The following is a 21644-nucleotide window of genomic DNA, read 5'->3' as shown; positions in this document are numbered from 1 at the left end:
TCAACCCTGTAGGGGCCGGTGGCCCTGGACGTCAGCACTTACCAGGGACTCCCGGAGTGCTTCCGGGTGCTCATGCGGCACTTCCGTCACACCAGGAAGTGCCGCAGGAAGCTCATCAGGAGGCACCTGGAGCACATCCGGGTGGACATAAAAGGGGCCGCCTCCCTCCAGTCATCATCTGGAGTCGGGTGGAAAAGAATGAAGCTCAGAGGAGAGGAGTGGAGGCGGCGAAGAGAGGACAGGATTTTGAGTGGCCTGGCCTGAGGGTGTGTGGTGCAGGGGCACTGGGTTGTGTGCGGGACATTATTTATTGTAAATATTGTAAATAAACGTGTGGTGGTGTTTGAACTATTGGTGTCTGCCTGTCTGTGTTGAGGCTGATCTCCACAATATATATATACATACATATACAGTATATATTGTGAGAGGTGCTATATACAGTAGGCGCCCAACCCGACACAGACTTACAACAGAGACACGTGTAAAACAAAACACAAGTTTATTTTTCTTCACCTGTGGGGCACGTCTTCCCTGTGTCCCACAGGCACAGCACAATCCCAAAAAGCACACGAACACCAAAATCAAAACACCAAAACAAAGGTTCTTCCTCCACAGCTTGCAGGCAGCTTTGTCCTCCTCTTCCTCCCGACTCTGGCGCCCTGAGTAGTGGCCACAGGCTCTCTTTATGGCCCACCCAGAAGTGCTTCAGGTGGCAATTAACCTAAATTAGGCTGCACTTCCAGGTGTGGAAGCCTTGCAGCTCCCCCTGGCGGTGGCCACAGAACCCAACAGGGATGAGCTCTTAAGTCCCATGCCTGTGGCACCGATGCAACCCAGCGGGGCTGCCACCAAGTGTTCCGGGGGACGTAGCGTGGATCCCAAGGCTGCTCCCCCGGAATCTACTGTCAAAGGGGCGTCCCAGCCGGGCATGAGTCCCAGCTGTCCGCCACAATATATATATATCTACCCTTTATATATAATAGGCTACCGTGGCTGTTCGTTTGTCTGTCCAGGATTTTAAATCACCTGTACATTGTAAACCGTATTAACTATTGACCTGAAATTTGGTACACACATACAATGTGATGTCTGCTATCCACTTTCGGGGTGATGATTGAGCTCCAATGTTTTTCCTCTTTTTATTTTTACTTTATTTCATTGTAGAATCAACTCTTGGCAGCGATCAGCAGGGCGGCCGTGCGGCACATGCATACGGGTGCCATTCTCATTCCCTACCACCTTCGCCATCACTTCCCCTACCGCTTCATATCTTAAATCATTCATTGAAGACTTAAATGCCAGCTTAAGTGAAAAATTAAAGAAAATGTACTAAGTAATTGCAACACAAACACTGACTTAATCAGATTAAACACGAAAAGATGCCCACGAAAGAAGAGAAGAAGCGGGCCGCTAGGGTGGAGATAAGAAGAGCTGCTCAGGAAACAGCAAATGCATTGACATCTGAGCAAACGAATGGTAAACGTACAGAGAAAGAGGATGAGAACTAGGAATGCTCATGTCAAGTGGATTCACTGCACGTTATCATGCAGTGCGCCATTACTGGTATATATATATATATATATATATATATATATATATATATATATATATATATATATAAGTGTAAAAAGTATAATATAAAGAAATGAGAAATTTAAATTTGATGTCATCAGCATTACAGATCCTGGATCAAAACTGATGAAATACTGCATTCTCACTGGAGATCAGCATGCATGTAAAGTCTGAAGGAAAAAAATTGATTGCAAAATTTGACCCAGACAAACAGAGAGGGCAAGGTGAATAATAATAATAATAATAATAATAATAATAATAATAATAATGAGATAAAGAATGAAAGCACCAACAAGCCATAGAATTAAATACCAAGTTTCATTATCTACTAGGTCTGGCTTCTTATTACCAAACTGGTTGGACTGAAAATCTGCACTCACCGTGGACCTTCAGGATTGGACTGGAAGGTTCTAGAACCTTCTCAATCCATTTCAGGGTTTCCAGGGTCAAAGACTGTCTCACCAGGATTGAGCAAAAGACTGAAAACAGGCTTGGACACACACACACACACACACACACATACAGTACATACACACACAGAATTAGCAATTTCCAATTAATATTACATAATAAAACAAAACATTGTAATTAATTTGTTCTTTTCTTGAGAATGTCATATATGAAATGAAACTTGTATAACTATTCATTCATTCGTTCGTTTTCCACCGCATATCTGAAACTCAGGGCAACAGTCTTAGCAATGAGGCCCATATGTCACTTTCCACAGCCACACTTGTATATAATCCTAATATAAGATATAATCCTCCCAGTAAGCCCTGTGGTCTCCTTCCAGATGGTCATCCCTGTAAGACCTCCACAGGGAGGCGTCCAGGAGGCATTCGTATCAGACGCCCAGACCACCTCAACTGGCTCCTCTCGATTCAGAGAGTCAACGGCTCTGCTCTCAACCTCTCCTGGATGTCTGCTCTTCTCACCCTGTCTGTAAGGGAGAGCCCGGCCACCCTGCAGAGAAAAAAAAAAAAAACATGTAAAAAGTGTTGCATTTTTTGACTTGAAAATTAACATTTTTTAAAAATCTCATCTTTCTTCTGTAAAATGTGTAAAGCACTAAAAGTACAAACCAGAAGTGTAAAAAGTATAATAATGATACCAATAATAATAATAATAGGAAATGAATAATATGAATATTAATAATAATAATAATAATATTAAATAATAATAATACTGTATATACGGTCAAAAATATGCGAAAACACTAAAAGTACAAGTCAGAAGTATAAAAAGTATAATAATGATACCAATAATAATAATAATAATAATAATAATAATGAATAATATAAAATGAATAATATGAATATTGATAATATTAAATAATAATAATAATACCATATATACTGTCAAAAATATGCAAAACACTAAAAGTACAAGTCAGAAGTGTAAAAAGTATAACAATGATACAAATAATAATAATAATAATATAATATGAATATTAATAATAATAATATTAAATAATAATAATAATACCGTATATACTGTCAAAAATATGCAAAACACTAAAAGTACAAGTCAGAAGTGTAAAAAGTATAACAATGATACCAATAACAATAATAATATATGAAATTAATAATAATAATAATACCATATATATTGTCAAAAACACGCAAAACACTAAAAGTACATGTCAGAAGTGTAAAGAGTATAATAATTATACAAAAAATAATAATATTGATAATAATAATGATATAAAATGAATAATATGAATATTAATAATATAATAATAATACCATATATACTGTCAAAAATATGCAAAACACTAAAAGTACAAGTCAGAAGTGTAAAATGTATAATAATGGTACAAATAATAATAATAATAATAATAATAATGATAATAATCTACTCTGTATATATATAAAATCCTAAGCCTAAAAGTGCAATCGTGATGTTTTTATTTGGTCACTTTTTTGTCACGCTTTTAATCAGCTTATTTTTAAACCTTCATATGTATGTTTGGTATCATTCTTTTCGGAATATATTGAACTTTCATGTCATGTTGTTAGATTTTCAGAGTCGTATTCTTTTTTTAAATTATAAGTAAAATATGAAGAACTCATGTCCTGCGAGACAGGACTTTGTTCCAAGAGATTTAACCAGACCGGGGCCGAAAATAAAAGACAGAGAGTAGGACAGCTGTGGGACAGGCTTATAAATGCAGCAGCAGAAAGCCAGCAGCTGATCAAGCAAAGAGGAGGTAAAAAAATGCTTAAGAGGGGGTTTCGGAGGAGCGACCATATCTCCTTGGGGTGCGTTCAGCCCCCCTCTTCACAACACAATCGGCAGAGACGCGAAGTGGCTGGTGAGCAAAGCGAGCAGGGGAAGCCCCCTAGTAATAATAATAATAGTGATGATGATGTTTGAACAGGAGAACTGCTCTAGTGTACGGTCATTTACCCGACACTCTTCAGCATAACGATTTGTCTCAACATCAATTCTTTCACCACATCGTCATCAACAAATAACTTCAGGTAAGTAAGTGGATCTTGGCTGTCAACATTCACTTTGTTCCTGGCTCACCCACAAAATCCAAGCGAGGTGGTGCTGGTTTATTTGAATCAGGGTCAAAAGAAATCCAAATGTGAGCGTCACTTTCGGTTTCACTCTCCGTTTCAGTTTCGCTGCCTGATAACAGGTTCACTTCGTCATCACTGCTGATGAGGGGCTCCTCACTATCACTGCGGGTATCTCTATCAAGAGGGAGCAACATCTGGGCTGCGGAAAAATATTTCTTACCAGATGCCATTATGTTCTTACCATTGCCATGGTAACACATGGGCCTAATGCTTACGTAAGAAACACCTACACCGATGCCCGGGTAACGCTCGGTGCTACCGCTGTTAGTAATTCTTGGGGGTAATGCTCACAAGAGATGTGGCACTAATGCTTTTAGCACTGTTTTCACCGCCTGAGTGACGCTCGGGTCCAACGCTAGTGAGGTTAGATTATCAGGAGGACGCCGGTACTGATGCACTCGTTCTCTTTTGCTTGCACACAAGCCGCAGGGAAGACTTCATAAAACAGAAATCATTTGCTCATACAAAGGTTATCTTTGCAGTTCCCAAGTGCGCTCAAACAGCCAGTGATAGTGACTTCCTACCCACGCACACGGCCTGCTGGTGCTTAGTTAACTTGTACTGGGGATCTGTTTGCTATCAGTAGTGACTATCAGAGATGAAAAAGAGAAAAAAATACTAAATATACAAGTTGGTCTAACCACATTTAAGGTAAAATTGAAACAATAAACTCATTCGTAGTTGAAGCTGCACAGAAAGTTTCTTCAACTTAAGACTGCCAAATCTGTAAATTCGCCAATGCTTTTCAATGGGAGATTTTGAAATTTTTAAAACTTTGTTCAGCACCATCTGTTCAAAATGCCTCAACAAATTTCCTTGCAGAATAAGTGTGCCATGTTTCAACCAAATCCATCCATGGGTGGTCGATTTGTTTCATGTGGACAGACAGACGGAGAGACAGACAGACAGACGTGGCTATCGCAATAGGTGCTTTGTGCATTATAGGCAAACACACATAGAAAGGTCTTAAATACAAAAACAGCACCGTCTAGAGCTAAAACAGTATTGACGGAGTAAAGACATTTATTTGACAATGATTTTCACAACTTACTTACATCAATGTTTTGGAACAACTTGGGATCTTCAGGATTGGACTGATTGATGTTCCATTAAAGATGAAAATTTACTTGATTGGTGTCCTCAAAGATATTCATTCCAGTTATGATGAGGTCTCACATAATTGAGATGTACAGTACATTAAGAATTTTTCTTTGCATTACTGAGGAAAACTGAAGATTTATTTGCAATGCTCACTACAGTTATTAGATTAATAATCATTTTCAAAGTAAATTTAACTTTCATCTGCTTTCTTTTTTTTTTTTTACAGTATAAAATGGCAAGAAGTTTATCGAGTTTTTCTGCCCAAGTCCCACAGCACAGCACACAAACAGGTGATGGCTTTTCCCGGCCTAATAGCAGAGACCTCCTGCTTCCTGTGAACAGATTGGAGGCCGAATTACTCAAAACCAGACTCCTGTCAGGTGCTCCAAACCCGGCTCCTCAGATTTCACAAGCCTTGAATTTTACGCACAATACAAAATCTCAAGATAGAAGGAGGATTAGGCAACAACCAGTGAAACTGGACCCTCTGGTATGTCTGTACTTGAATAATGTCAGTCACAGTGTGTGCTCTTTGATAAATTTGTATTGTTAATTTTGTATTGTCTTTATGCTCTTCCTAATTGAAGCCATGATATTGCTACTCTTTTCACACTTTTCCAATAAAACCTACACTGGGTTATTTTATTCTTAATGACTCAACCCAATCAATTTCACAGCTGGTCTCGTTTTTGCTCAATAAAAAATCCTTTCCAATTTGACCATGATGATGCTGCTTCACTTCTTCTCAGATTTGGCAGACCAATGTAAAGGTCCATTACCATCATCTGGAGCTTGGAGATAGATAGATAGATAGATAGATAGATAGATAGATAGATAGATAGATATGGAAGGCACTATATGATAGATAGATAGATAGATAGATAGATAGATAGATAGATAGATAGATAGATAGATAGATAGATAGATAGATAGATAGATAGATAGATACAAAAAATTCACTATATAATAGATAGATACATACATAAATATGAAAGGCACTATATAATAGATAGATAGATAGACAGAGAGATATGAAAGTTGCTATATAATAGATAGATTGATACGAAAGGCACTATATAATGGACAGATAGATATCGATAGATAGATATGAAAGGTGCTATATAATAGATAGATAGATATGAAAGGCACTACTGTATATAATAGATAGATAGATAGATAGATAGATAGATAGATAGATAGATAGATAGATAGATAGATATATACAAAAGGCACTACATAATAGATACAAAAGGCACTATATAATAGATAGATATGAAAGGCACTATACAATAGATAGATAGATAGATAGATAGATAGATAGATAGATAGATAGATAGATAGATAGATACGAAAGGCACTATATAATAGATAGATAGATAGATAGATAGATAGATAGATAGATAGATAGATAGATAGATAGATAGATAGATAGATAGATAGATAGATAGATAGATATGAATAGGAAATGAAAAGGAAAGGCACGATAGATAGATAGATAGATAGATAGATAGATAGATAGATAGATAGATAGATAGATAGATAGATAGATAGATAGATAGAAACAAAAGGCAATATATAATAGATAGATAGACAGACAGAGAGATATGAAAGTTGCTATATAATAGATAGATTGATATGAAAGGCACTATATAATGGACAGATAGATATTGATAGATAGATATGAAAGGTGCTATATAATAGATAGATAGATATGAAAGGCACTATATAATAGATAGATAGATAGATAGATAGATAGATACAAAAGGCACTACATAATAGATACGAAAGGCACTATATTATAGATAGATATGAAAGGCACTGTACAATAGATAGATAGATAGATAGATAGATAGATAGATAGATAGATAGATAGATAGATAGATAGATAGATAGATAGATACGCACTCTATGGTCTGAACATGGATCAGAATGACTAAAAAGGAAAACAAAATTAAAAACAAAGAGAAGAAAGCTGCTGACTTGGTAGTCCCAGTCCCAGTGAATCACTATATAGACGTATTGCTGTTGGTATGAAGGAGTCCCCGTATTGTTACTTGACACACTTCTTCTGAATAATCCATTGACTGAAAGTCCTCGTGTTGTTGTGTCACAGAGAGGATGTGCAACATTGTTCGTAATGGCACTCAGTTTTGTTTTAATCCTCTCCTTCTCTACGACCTCCTGGGGGTCCAGAGTGTGTCCCATAACTGATCTTGCCTTTTTAATTCGCCTGTTGATTCGGTTGTCCTCTCCTGAAGTGAAGTTACCCGCCCGGCACACCACACTGGCCATCACAGAGTTATAGAAGATGTGCAGGATGTCACTTCCTACATTAAAGAATCACAGTCTCCTTTGAAAAAAAAGCCCACTCTGCCCTTTCTTTTATAGTTCCTCTGTGTTACAAGACCAGTCCAGCATGTCATTGATGTGGACCCCCCAAGAACTTGTAGGAGTGCACAACTGTCACTTCTTCTACCTGATTAGTGACCGGACATGGAGGCTCTCTGGTGTGGTGAAAGTCAATATGCAGTTCCTTGGTTTTTCTGATATTAAGTTGCAGGCAATTCTCAAAGTTCTCCCCCTGACTTCCCTCCCCTGTCTCATCCTTCTTATCAGTACAGCCCATAAGTGCAGAATCATCTGAGAATTTCTGCAAGTGACCAGACCTGCTGTTATATTTATAATCAGAGGTGTTCAGAGTGAAGAGTGAAGGAGACAGGCCTGCTCCTTGTGGTGCTCACACCATCCTGGAGTCTCACAAGTTGAGGTCTGCTCACCGCACCTCATATGCAGCACATTCAAGCCATATACAGTGGTGTGAAAAACTATTTGCCCCCTTCCTGATTTCTTATTCTTTTGCATGTTTGTCACACAAAATGTTTCTGATCATCAAACACATTTAACCATTAGTCAAATATAACACAAGTAAACACAAAATGCAGTTTGTAAATGGTGGTTTTTATTATTTAGGGAGAAAAAAAAATCCAAACCTACATGGCCCTGTGTGAAAAAGTAATTGCCCCCTGAACCTAATAACTGGTTGGGCCACCCTTAGCAGCAATAACTGCAATCAAGCGTTTGCGATAACTTGCAATGAGTCTTTTACAGCGCTCTGGAGGAATTTTGGCCCACTCATCTTTGCAAAATTGTTGTAATTCAGCTTTATTTGAGGGTTTTCTAGCATGAACCGCCTTTTTAAGGTCATGCCATAGCATCTCAATTGGATTCAGGTCAGGACTTTGACTAGGCCACTCCAAAGTCTTCATTTTGTTTTTCTTCAGCCATTCAGAGGTGGATTTGCTGGTGTGTTTTGGGTCATTGTCCTGTTGCAGCACCCAAGATCGCTTCAGCTTGAGTTGACGAACAGATGGCCGGACATTCTCCTTCAGGATTTTTTGGTAGACAGTAGAATTCATGGTTCCATCTATCACAGCAAGCCTTCCAGGTCCTGAAGCAGCAAAACAACCCCAGACCATCACACTACCACCACCATATTTTACTGTTGGTATGATGTTCTTTTTCTGAAATGCTGTGTTCCTTTTACACCAGATGTAACGGGACATTTGCCTTCCAAAAAGTTCAACTTTTGACTCATCAGTCCACAAGGTATTTTCCCAAAAGTCTTGGCAATCATTGAGATGTTTCTTAGCAAAATTGAGACGAGCCCTAATGTTCTTTTTGCTTAACAGTGGTTTGCGTCTTGGAAATCTGCCATGCAGGCCGTTTTTGCCCAGTCTCTTTCTTATGGTGGAGTCGTGAACACTGACCTTAATTGAGGCAAGTGAGGCCTGCAGTTCTTTAGACGTTGTCCTGGGGTCTTTTGTGACCTCTCGGATGAGTCGTCTCTGCGCTCTTGGGGTAATTTTGGTCGGCCGGCCACTCCTGGGAAGGTTCACCACTGTTCCATGTTTTTGCCATTTGTGGATAATGGCTCTCACTGTGGTTCGCTGGAGTCCCAAAGGTTTAGAAATGGCTTTATAACCTTTACCAGACTGATAGATCTCAATTACTTCTGTTCTCATTTGTTCCTGAATTTCTTTGGATCTTGGCATGATGTCTAGCTTTTGAGGTGCTTTTGGTCTACTTCTCTGTGTCAGGCAGCTCCTATTTAAGTGATTTCTTGATTGAAACAGGTGTGGCAGTAATCAGGCCTGGGGGTGGCTACGGAAATTGAACTCAGGTGTGATACACCACAGTTAGGTTATTTTTTAACAAGGGGGCAATTACTTTTTCACACAGGGCCATGTAGGTTTGGATTTTTTTTCTCCCTAAATAATAAACACCATCATTTAAAAACTGCATTTTGTGTTTACTTGTGTTATATTTGACTAATGGTTAAATGTGTTTGATGATCAGAAACATATTGTGTGACAAACATGCAAAAGAATAAGAAATCAGGAAGGGGGCAAATAGTTTTTCACACCACTGTACATGTGCTTTCTCCATTTTTTTATTTTTAATAAATTTGCAAAAACCTAAAGTAAAGTTTTTTCATGTTGTCATTATGGGGTGTTGTGTGTAGAATTCTGAGGAAAAAAATGAATTTAATCCATTTTGGAATAAGGCTGTAACATAACAAAATGTGGAAAATGTGATGTGCTGTGAATACTTTCCGGATGCACTGTACAACCTTTGGAAGCAGTCCCGTGATGCACATGCAGAGCGGGTTAGAGATAATGGAAGTAGGAAAATTTGAAAGTCTCAAAAAATGAGAGTAAACATCACATTAGCCAAAACAAATGGAAAATATTACTCGGTGAAATAACAGAACAGTGAAAAGAGATCAAAAAGTGTTTGAGGATGTCTGGAGGAGAAGAGAGACGAAATGCAGATCATGTGGCACGGCAGCAGCAGCAGCAATCCAGCAGCTGATCGAGCAAAGAGGAGGTTGACCATGAGATATTGTTATTGCGGCTTGAACATCTTGTTGGGTTTAAAGGGGCTGCTCTTAACTGGTTCAGGTCATATTTAACTGGTAGACACTTTTCAGTGACTTTTAATTCATCTTCTTCTTCTACTGCTCCTCTTAAATATGGTGTTCCTCAGGGATCTATTTTAGGTCCTATTTTATTCTCCATATACCTTCACCTTATTGGAGTTATTTTTAGGAAATTTAACATTTCTTTTCACTGCTATGCTGATGATACTCAGGTTTATATTTCTGTCTGCAACTCTACAACAAATCAACTCCACAACTGTCTGTCTGAACTAAGATCCTGGATGGCCAATAATGTTCTTGATCCTAATCAAAATAAAATGGAGGTGCTTATAGTGGGTCCATTAGCTAAAGCCCAAATTGGTCTTGGACTTCTTGGCAATTTCTCTGTCTTTTCCAAACCTCAAGTCCGCAATCTTGGTGTTACCTTTGATAGTAACCTCTCTTTTGAGAAACAAGTAAATTCTGTAGTCAAGAGTTGCTTTTTCCAACTTCGTCTATTAGGTAAGATAAAGCCTTTTTTATCTTCTAGGGATCTTCAGATAGCTACTCATGCGTTTATTTTTTCTCGCCTTGATTACTGCAAATCGCTGTATTCTGGGATTAATAAATCCCTGATACACAAGTTATAGTTGGTCCAAAATGCTGCCGCTCGCTTTCTGGTTGGGGCAAGAAAATCTGATTCTGTTTCTCCAATATTAGCTTCTTTACACTGGCTGCCTGTCAGTTTTCAAATTGATTTTAAAATCTTGCTGCTAGTTTTTAAATCTTTACATGGGCTTGCTCCTGCCTATTTATCTGAACTGTGTGTTTTACACCAGCCATCCAGAGTGCTTAGATCTTCTGGTCAGCTGTCTCTGGTTGTCCCTCGTACCAAGTGTAAAACTAAGGGGGACAGGGCTTTTGCAGCTGCTGCCCCTCACCTGTGGAACTCTTTACCACATCATATAAAGGAGTCATCTACAATTCAAAACGAGATTAAAGACTCATTTCTATTCACTTGCATTCCGTGACCTTCAGTAATACTGATGGTTTCCTCTTTGTGATTATATAACATTACTTCTATTTTTTATGTATACAATATTACTTCTATTTATTATGTATTTTATTTTATGTTCATATATTTTATTTCTATTTATGTTTTATGTTAATCTGTTTTGTTTTTCTTTTATTCTATTACAAGGGGGCTCCGCCCCCTGCTCGCTTCGCTCGCCTACCCCCGGCGTTAGGTATCCTGAAATACATTAGTCGAGCTTGTTCGTTTTGGAGCCGTGCCCGCGGCATTTCAGACGCACGTTGTAGGCGCCTGCGTTCATTGATTGTATCCAGGCGGGCTAGTGTTTGTATATCCGTCAGTCGAGGTAGTTCGTTTTGAACCCGTGCCTGCTTTGCTTCCACAGTTTCAGACGCGCGTTGTAGACGCCTGCGTTCATTGATCTTATCCAGGTGGGCTCGTGTTTGTATCGTTGAGCTTTATTGTGTTTGAATTTGGTGTAAAGCGTTCAGCGGTTTGTACAATCCCAAGCAGCACATTATTCCTAACTTCACTCCTCAGTAGTGCCACTCACAATATGGCGGTGACGCCTGCGCCTTCACTCCGCAGTAGTGCCACTCACAATATGGCGGTGACGCCTGCGCCTTTCGTACTATCTTTGTGGACCTGTGGGGCCTCCGTAGCCTCTCACGTTTGACTCTGGGGTGCAGCGCAGAATCCTCTTTTCTGTGTGGCTGTGTCGTTAGTGGTAGCTATGGGCGCGTTGTTGCTTCATTTCTCATTCACGTTAGTTGAGCTCTTTCGTTCTTGGGCCGTGACTCCTTCGTTCGCGGTGGATACGACTTCGCTTGCAGTTTATGGAACATGCACCTGCGCAGTACGTCTCATGGTCCCATCTCCGTGTCCCTGCGTCCATATCCGGTGTATTCTCGGTTAGTAATATGGATTGTAAAGCACTTTGGCCACAGCATTACAATGTTGTTTTAAATGTGCTATATAAATAAATTGACATTGACATCGAGCAAAGAGGAGGTAAAATAAAAACAACTGTTATTTGTCTCCCATTGTATCACCGTTTAAGAAGGGTTTCGAAGGTGCGGCCGTGTCTCCTTGGGGTTCGTTCAGCCCCCCTCTTCACAACGGCACATAGCGCTGGCTTTTAGGCGAGTGAAGCGCAGATCACACGACATGGCAGCAGCAGCAAGCCAGCAGCTGATCGAGCAAAGAGGAGGTAAAAAAACCAACTGTATTTGTTTCCCATTGAATCACCATTTAAGGGGGATGTCGGAGGAGTGACTGCATCTCCTTGGGGTGCGTTCAGCTCCCCTCTTTACAATGGCGCGTAGCACTGGCAGGGGGGGATAGGGGTTTGCGAGCAAAGTGAGCAGGGGGCAAAGCCCCCTAGTGCTACATAAGTAAATAAATATTGTTGTTGCGGTCGCCTGACAATTAAGCTCTTTAACAAAAAGGGGTGGGGCCAAGAAGGTTAGAGAGCATGGGGTGGGTGTGGCCAACCTCAGTCAGTAGGTGAAAAGGGTTAGGTGAAGGGCAGAGCCAAGTGGAGATTCCAGTAGGGTCAATATTCAATTTTTGGTAATTATGTCTGTGAATCCATGTTACTAACAAATTTACCATTGTAGCTGTGTCCACAAATATAGCAAATATAACAAAACAGCAGTGATTTTTTTACTGTAAAAATGAAATCATTTGATGATAAAATAGAAAGTCTATTTTTTGCAGTGGCAGACAAGAAACATTTGGAAAAGGTCAGGAAATGGTTTGGAATTCCAAGATGTGGATGAACAATATTAGAGGGCAGAGTGAGAGGATTCAAGGGCCAAAATATAACGTAAGGACTAGTAAGCAGAGGCGCGTAAGGATCCAAGCCAGAATGCCTGTAATTCATGATATTTCATCTTTTCTTTTCAAAGCTTGGATATTTGACAAGGGCGCTGACTTTATATCGACCCAGCTTCCTGTCAGCGCCCCTAACAATCTGGTTTTGTGTCGTGACCACCAAAACTCACAATGTTGGCATGCCAATCAAGACAAAGGTGACGTCTCAACATAACAATCACTGATAATAAGTTTCTCTATTATATAAAAAAATCCTGAGACGAGACGAGACTTTTTGGAAGAGAGATTTGTTCAAGTCCCACAAGACGAGACTTTGGCCATGAGATGTTTTCAAGTCCCGCCCTCCTGTCAACCATATCCAACCACGCCCACGGCCCTCTCACCTCTCATTGGTGTGAATGCCTTTGTCAGACACAGTTTCTGCTCTCTCAGCTCTTATACATTTTTACGTTTTCCTCACTTTAAGTTCCCAATAAAAGAAGACGTATTATGTCCAAATCTTATTGAAGAATTTCATCCTGAAAGGTTATCAACAGAGGAAATGAGTACACGGGCAATACTAGCACCGAGAAACGATGATGTCAAATGAATTAACGCGAAAATTGTCGATCGGTTACACAGCAAATTGGTTAAATGCGTATCAGTAGACTACGCTGAAACAGTTGGTGATGATGGTGCGGAAGATGAAAACATCAACTTACAATATCACGAAGAATATCTACAACCGTTAACATTGTTTGGTCCTCCACCGCACGAATTACTGTAGAAAGAAGGACGTATCCAAGAAAGGTAATGTAGTACATCTTCAGGGGATAACATTAGACAACAAATGAGATCTTGATATGCCATTCGTATTAAAACATTTACAGTTTCCCGTTAGAATAGCTTTTGCAAAGACAATTAACAAATGACAGGGACAAATACTCAAAAAAGTAATTTTATTTAATAGAGAGAAAGGAACAAAATTAATTCACGGGCAGTTATATATTGCGTTGCCATGATGAAAGTCCAAACACAGAAAATTGAATTCAAAAAATTGTTTTTACTAAAGTTTTACAGTGAAAGTGTAAGTTTAAAAAGTATTTGTGTGTCAATTTCAAAGCCAAACAGAACAAAATCGTATAACGCAACGAATAACTCTAACGCAACACGAAACATAATTTATTTTCAAATGATTACATTTTACTATGGTTAATTACTCGCTGTAATGTATAATAGTTTGTGGAAATCATACCCCCGGACACAGACAGACAGACACCAGAATGTCCAAAACACACTTCTTTATTTTCTTTTCGCACCACAATGCCTTCCTCCACCAACTCTTTCTTCTTTTCTCTTTCTTTTCTTCTTTCTCTTTCTTACCGCCTCTCCCCTCCTCACAAGCTTTGTCTCCTTCCTCCCAACTCTGGCTCAGCTTCTGGAGGGAGGCGGTCCCTTATATACTGACCCGGATGAGCTCCAGGGGCTCCCCTTGATGACACTTCCTGGTGTGGCGGAAGTGTCAAGAGAGTCCCCGGAAGCACTCCGGGTGCCCCTGGGAATTCTTCCGGCAGCACTTCCTGGTGTGGCGGAAGTGCTGCCATCCGGGACTTCACGACTGTCTGGGCGCCCCCTGGTGGTGACCATGTCCTCCGGTAGGGATGAGTGTCCCAGCTCTGGTCCAGTGGCCCATAAGCAGATCCCTCGTGGCCCAGGGGAGGTATTGTCCATCACGGGGACCATCCACGCGTCCCGGCTGGGTAGGGTCCCCGTCCATCTGGGACAAGTTCTATTATGCATATGTAACAATTCCCATGAAAAAATAGAAATCTGTTTAAATTGTACATCCGTGAGTGGCAGAACCGCAGGCTAGCATGTAGCGCAGGCCCGGGGGTTGGCAAGCGAAGTGAACAGGGGGCAAAGCACCCCTAGTTGGCCATTAAAAATGTAAGGCATAATGCGTCAACTCAGTGAAGGTAAATTAATTAACTCCATAACACAGATTCAATCATCCATGAGAAACATTTATTGAACGAGATGCAAATTTAGTAAGTGAACTAGATAGATAGATAGATAGATAGATAGATAGATAGATAGATAGATAGATAGATAGATAGATAGATAGATAATTTTTGTTCTTTGTTCTTGTTCTTTATTTCGTCTTATACAATTTCTCGTATTAGAAATTTGTTAGTTTTCGCATACCCCTTGGAGTCAGAGCGCAGGGTCAGCCATTGTACAGCGCCCCTGGAGCAATTACAGGTTAAGGGTCTTGCTCAAGGGCCCAGCAGAGTAGGATCTCTTTTGGCAGTGACGGGGATTCGAACCAGCAACCTTCAGGATACCAGCACAGATCCTTAGCCTCAGAGCCACCACTCCACCCCAAGATAGATAGATAGATAGATAGATAGATAGATAGATAGATAGATAGATAGATAGATAGATAGATAGATAGATAGATAGATAGATAGATAGATAGATAGATAGATAGATAGATAGATAGATAGATAGATAGATAGATAGATAGATAGATAGATAGATAGATAGATAGATAGATAGATAGATACTTTATTAATCCCAAGGGGATATTCACATACTCCAGCAGGAGCATACTGATAATAACAATATTAAATTAAAGAGTGATAACAATGCAGGTATACAGACAGACAATAACTTTGTATAATGTTAACGTTTACCCCCCGGGTGGAATTGAAGAGTCGCATAGTGTGATGGAGGAATGATCTCCTCAGTCTGTCAGTGGAGCAGGATGGTGACAGCAGTCTGTCACTGAAGCTGCTCCTCTGTCTGGAGATGATCCTGTTCAGTGGATGCAGTGGATTCTCCATGATTGACAGGAGTCTGCTCAGCGCCCGTCGCTCTGCCACAGATGTCAAACTGTCCAGCTCCGTGCCTACAATAGAGCCTGCCTTCCTCACCAGTTTGTCCAGGCATGAGGCGTCCCTCTTCTTTATACTGCCGCCCCAGCACACCATGGCATAGAAGAGGGCGCTCACCACAACCGTCTGATAGAACATCTGCAGGAAGTATAGTCAGCTTAACTAAAGACAAACACCAGATTCATGGCAAAAAAATGTTTAAATTGTATAAGTCATTACATTATCAAACCTGCGTAATCCATTTTCAGGGGAATAGGATCTCAAACTTCCCCTCGGAGCATTGGGTACAAGGCAGGAACCAACCGGGAACCCATTGCAGGGCCCACTGACACACAAGCCCAGACGAGGCCAGTTTGAAATTACCGGTTATTCTAACACGGATAACAGCAACAACATCATTTCTTTCTATAGCACATTTTCATGCCAACAATGTGGCTCAAAGTGCTTTACAAGATGTCAAAGAGAAAGTTACAAGAAAAGAAAAACAAATAAGATTAGGTGAGAATAATAACAAAGAAGTAACAAAGAAAAAAATAATAATAAATCCATAAAATCTAATAAAACATAAGATATAATAATGATTGGCGTCCTCCTATACAATATCATAATCCAAGTCTCTAAAGATGAGTCTTGTGTTAATGTCAGATTGGCCAGAAGGACAGGAATAAAAAATCCATCCATCAATTATCCAACCCGCTAAATCCTAACTGCAGGGTCACGGGGGTCTGCTGGAGCCAATGCCAGCCAGCACAGGGCGCAAGGCAGGAAACAAAACCCTGGGCAGTGCGCCAGTCCACCGCAGGGCACACACACTCACACACACACTCACACACCAAGTACACACTGGGGCCAATTTGGAATCTCCAACCCACTTAACCTGCAAGTCTTTGGACTGTGGGAGGAAACCGGAGCGCCCGGAGGAAACCCACACAGACACGGGGAGAACATAGATAGATAGATAGATATGAAAGGCACTAGATAGATAGATAGATAGATAGATAGATAGATAGATAGATAGATAGATAGATAGATAGATAGATAGATAGATAGATATGAAAGGCACTATATAATAGATAGATAGATAGATAGATAGATAGATAGATAGATAGATAGATAGATAGATAGATAGATAGATAGATATGAAAGGCACTATATAATAGATTGATAGATAGATAGATAGATAGATAGATAGATAGATAGATAGATAGATAGATAGATAGATAGATAGATAGATGGATAGATAGGTGTAGTTGGCAGGAGTAGATAGATAGATAGATAGATAGATAGATAGATAGATAGATAGATAGATAGATAGATAGATAGATAGATAGATAGATAGATAGATAGATAGATAGATACTTTATTAATCCCAATGGGAAATTCACATGCAAACTCGATGCAGGGAGGACCCGGAAAGCGAACCCAGGTCAATAAAAAATCCAGTTAAGTAAAGTAATATAAGTAAAGTAAAAAAAAAAATCTGCAGGGGTTCCAAGGCCAAAAGACCACCCAACCCTGACTGGGCATTCTACCTAACATAAATGAATGTAAGTCATTCCTCCCCGTTTCAAGGCTTCATCTGATGTAGTGGGTCTCGTGGACCGCTGGGGCGCCCATCTTCATTCTAGCATGACAGGTGGCTGCACAGGACTTTGATCAGGTGGCGGTGGAGCAAAACACCACCACAGAAGAACTGAACAAGAAAACAGAGAAAAGTAGAAATTAGTAAAGATGATGATAAATATGATAAATCTATGCCAATATGATAAATGTATGATAAATCTATGCCTATATAGCAATATATAGGAATATATGCCAGCATGATAAATCTATGCCTATACAGCAGTGTTAGCCTGGTATGTCTCAGTTAGTCATGTATTCCAGATTTTTGCCGCATAACAGGAAAAGGCCGCCTCATCAATTCTTTAAAGCTTGGTTCTTAGAATTATAAGCGGATCACCATAAGAAGATCTAAGGTTACGACTTGGAGTTTATAGGGACAGGCATTCCAAGTTATAGAAAGGAGCAAAGAATTGTTTGAGGCTTTATAATAATAATAATAATTCATTACATTTATATAGTGCTTTTCTCAGTACTCTTATACACCATTAGTAGTATTTTAAATACAATTCTTGATGACACGGGTAACCAGTATAGCGATGCTAAGACTGGTGTGATGACTTTTGGGTTATGGGAGCACCTGATTAAAAACCCGAATACAGGGAGAATGTTCTAACGCAATAAAGATAACAGCCAGATGTGAGATCTGTGAGCCCGCAGCACTAAATAGTCTTCCATCATTCTGTTTTTTGTATAAATGTATAACATTCATATTTATCAGGGGCTGATGTTGCTGGAATAGACTTTGTCTCCTTTGATCTTGAACTGAATTATGCTGGTTAAGTGTGTTACATAATCAGAGCATGGATGAGTGTTTATTGGCATGTGGTCATTCAGTCAAACACATAAAGCCCTATGACCCAACTGTGTGCTTCATTCTGATTGGCCATTTAATTCTGTTAAACTCCGCAGTAAATATTGGCCGGCTTAAAAATACTTTGGTTTCCTCCACCAGCTATTTATTTTGTACCATGCTAGTAAATAGGGGTGTGAACCGAGTCAAAACATGTATAAAAAATGACAGCTGCTTAACTATAAAAATATAAGACAAATTAGGCAACTGGTATATGTTGCTCAAATTAAAAGCATTCTGTTTTCACAATCCTTGACGGTTTCAACAAACTTAAGGTCCCCTTGAAAAACTGGAACGATCCATAAAAGTGTCTTCTATAGCTGCAAAGTCACACCAGTTCATGTAGTAGAATATTTAGGTAAGAATGTCAGTTATTCTCAGTTTTAAGGTTTAGCAACATAAATGAATCATAAATATCATACAATAAACAAAGACTCCTTCAAAATGCTTTTTTGTTGTTGTGATATTCTGTTTGTACAGCAACAGAGACACAAGTAAGTATTTCCATTGCAAAAGTACATTTAATTCAAGAATAAAATATGTGAGTATGCTAAAGACTTTGTAGACTCTGGTTATATGAAATCTAAAGCCTGTGAAGGCAGATAGAAAAGGAACTATATAATAGATAGATAGATAGATAGATAGATAGATAGATAGATAGATAGATAGATAGATAGATAGATAGAGTGAAAGGCATGATAGATAGATAGATAGATAGATAGATAGATAGATAGATAGATAGATAGAGTGAAAGGCATGATAGATAGATAGATAGATAGATAGATAGATAGATAGATAGATAGATAGATAGATAGATAGATAGATAGATAGATAGATAGATAGATAGATAGATAGATAGATAGATAGATAGATAGATAGATAGTGTGAAAGCAGCCCGGACACAGACAGGTAGACATGTTTAAGCACACAGCACAGGTTTATTTACACTACTACTATTTACAATAGTGACACCCACAACCCCAAAACCCCCCCAAAGTCCAGGCCTCACAATGCCTCTCTCTCTTCAGGCCGCCTCCTTTCCTCTCCTCCTGAGCTCTGTCCTTCTCCGCTCTCAACTCAAGCCGTCCAATGGAGGGAGGTGACCCCTTTTATAATCACCCGGATGTGCTCCAGGTGCCTCCTGACAATCTTCCACCAGCACTCCCCAGTGTGGCGGAAGTGCCGGATGTGCACCAAGAAACACTCCGGGTGTCCCTGATCCTCTTCCCCCCAACACTTCCGGGTGTGGCGGAAGTTTTGAGGTCCAGGGCTCCCTAGGTATTGGGGCGCCCCCTGGCGGTGACCACAGGCCCCTACAGGGTTGAGCTTCAAATCTCTGTGCTCGTGGTCCCCATAGCCACCAGGGAGGTCGCCCCCACGTGGTCTGGGGGAGGCGTAAGCCCTCCTCCGGTCCTCCGGGGCGTCCCGGCCGGGTCGCCCCCTCCCCCGCCACCTGTGACACTGCCCCTCCGCCAGCGAAGACCCTTCGGGCGGAGCAGCTCATCCCGCGAGCGCAGCCTACTCCTGAAGCTCCAGGGCCCGGTCCTGCAAAACAAGAAGCAGAAACGGGCGGAGCGCTCCCCCCTCCTACTGGCACCGAGGGGGGAGCCCCTCAGCCACCTGTGACACCCCCTAAATCCTTTGCAGAGGTTCTTTCCTGTAGTCTCCCATCTCATATTTATATAATTGATGTTCCTTTTGGTCATGTGTAGCTCTATGCACTTTTCTACATTAAACTCCACTTTGCAGCTGTTTGCCTAGTTGTGAAGGTTGTCCAGGTCTTCTTGAATTATATCTGCTGTCTTGTCAGTGTCTGCCGTTGCTCCAACTTTAATGCCATCTGTGATTTCACAAGTTTAATAACTATACCGTAATTTTTGTCATTAATAGATCAGGTCAGGTGGGTGTTATGTGGACAACCCTTTGGCCTGGTCCTCAACAATGAGGATCCTGCGAGCCAGATCACCCTCGGGCAATCGCGCCACATGGCCGTAGTGCCTTAATTGGCACTTTGTGACAATGCAGGTAATGTGCCTCATTTGGGACTCCGTAAGCAACCCCTTGTTAGACGCAAAGTCAAACCAGTGGTGCCCAAGGATTCTCCAAAGAGTCACAGAACTAAAGAAGTCCAGTCTTCATTTCAGGTCACTGGATAGCACCCATGTCATACAATCGTATAGCAGGACAGAAAGCAGCAGGACTCTAAAGTCTTTCTTTAGTCATTAACAGAAATCAGAAAAAGTAACGGCCTCACGTGTTAGGTTTCATCCAGGATTCTTCCCCTTACTGGGGTTCAAATTCTTGTCCTATGGTCTTTTTCTGTGTTCCTCATTTATGTTGATGTCACTTTTATTATTTACTAGGGGGCTTTGCCCCCTCCTCACTTCGCTCGCCAACCCCAAACCCCAAAGGCCTGCGCTACACACCAGCCACTTTGCGTCTCTGTCGCTCGCGCATGTGGATTTCACTTTCACCAAACAACAAACACCATTTTTCCCTGATGGCAACACGAATTAGACAATCTACAAGTCTCCGACTTAAAGTTTAAATCCAAACAATATATTCGATCTCTTTTTGCTGTTCCGTTATTTCACTGAGTAATAATTTCTGTTTGTTTGCGTTAATGCGATCTTTACTATAATTTTTTTTGAGACTTTCGAATTTTCGTACTTTCATAGTCTCTGGCCTGCTCTGCATGTGTATCACGCCAACGTTTTTGAATTCTTTACGACGTTCTACTTTGTCATCTACTCTTTGTCTTTTATTTCCGGTCCTGCAATTTTGTGTATAATGCCTTTTCAATGTATGCACGCCTATGTCACGTGCTTTGTGTTTTGTGGATGTATCCCCAAGAAGTGGGACCACCTACTCTTCACCTTCAGGGTCTGCCCTAAGCCCCATATAGGAGGGAGGGGGTTTCCTGCAGTCCCTGGTGGTTCATTCAAATGCGCTAAGGATGGCGGTGAGTTGACTTGTGTTTTCTGATTCTTTGGATTTGCGCATTTTTTTTTCTCCCCTTACCTTGGATTTCTGTATTGAGGAGACTTTGTTTGCCTTTCCTGACAACTCCTTTTTACTTTCTCGTATACGAAGTGTAGGGAAAGAATTGTAATCATCGAAAAATTTGATGTCGAGATTCATTTTAGGCCTTTCTGACTTTCCCATGTACGAAGTATAGGGAAAGTACTGGAATCCTCCAAAAATTCAATTTTGGGATTTTGATTAATCTCGATGTTTTAGTCCTAAC

General features: G+C 40.3%; 1 protein-coding gene across 1 annotated transcript in view; it reads left to right on the top strand.

The window, feature by feature from the left end:
• The window catches only part of dnah6 (dynein, axonemal, heavy chain 6), a 439386-nt gene that overhangs the window by 13797 nt on the left and 403945 nt on the right, over window positions 1–21644 (top strand). The window contains exon 2 of the mRNA XM_051929949.1: window positions 5488–5751. Coding sequence (XP_051785909.1) covers window positions 5494–5751 — 258 coding nt within the window. The 5' untranslated portion in view covers window positions 5488–5493. The remainder of the gene's footprint in view (window positions 1–5487; window positions 5752–21644) is intronic.

Source organism: Erpetoichthys calabaricus, chromosome 7, assembly GCF_900747795.2.
Source record: "Erpetoichthys calabaricus chromosome 7, fErpCal1.3, whole genome shotgun sequence".
NCBI classification, from domain to species: Eukaryota; Metazoa; Chordata; class Cladistia; order Polypteriformes; family Polypteridae; genus Erpetoichthys; species Erpetoichthys calabaricus.
This window is presented reverse-complemented; position numbering and strand designations above follow the sequence as displayed.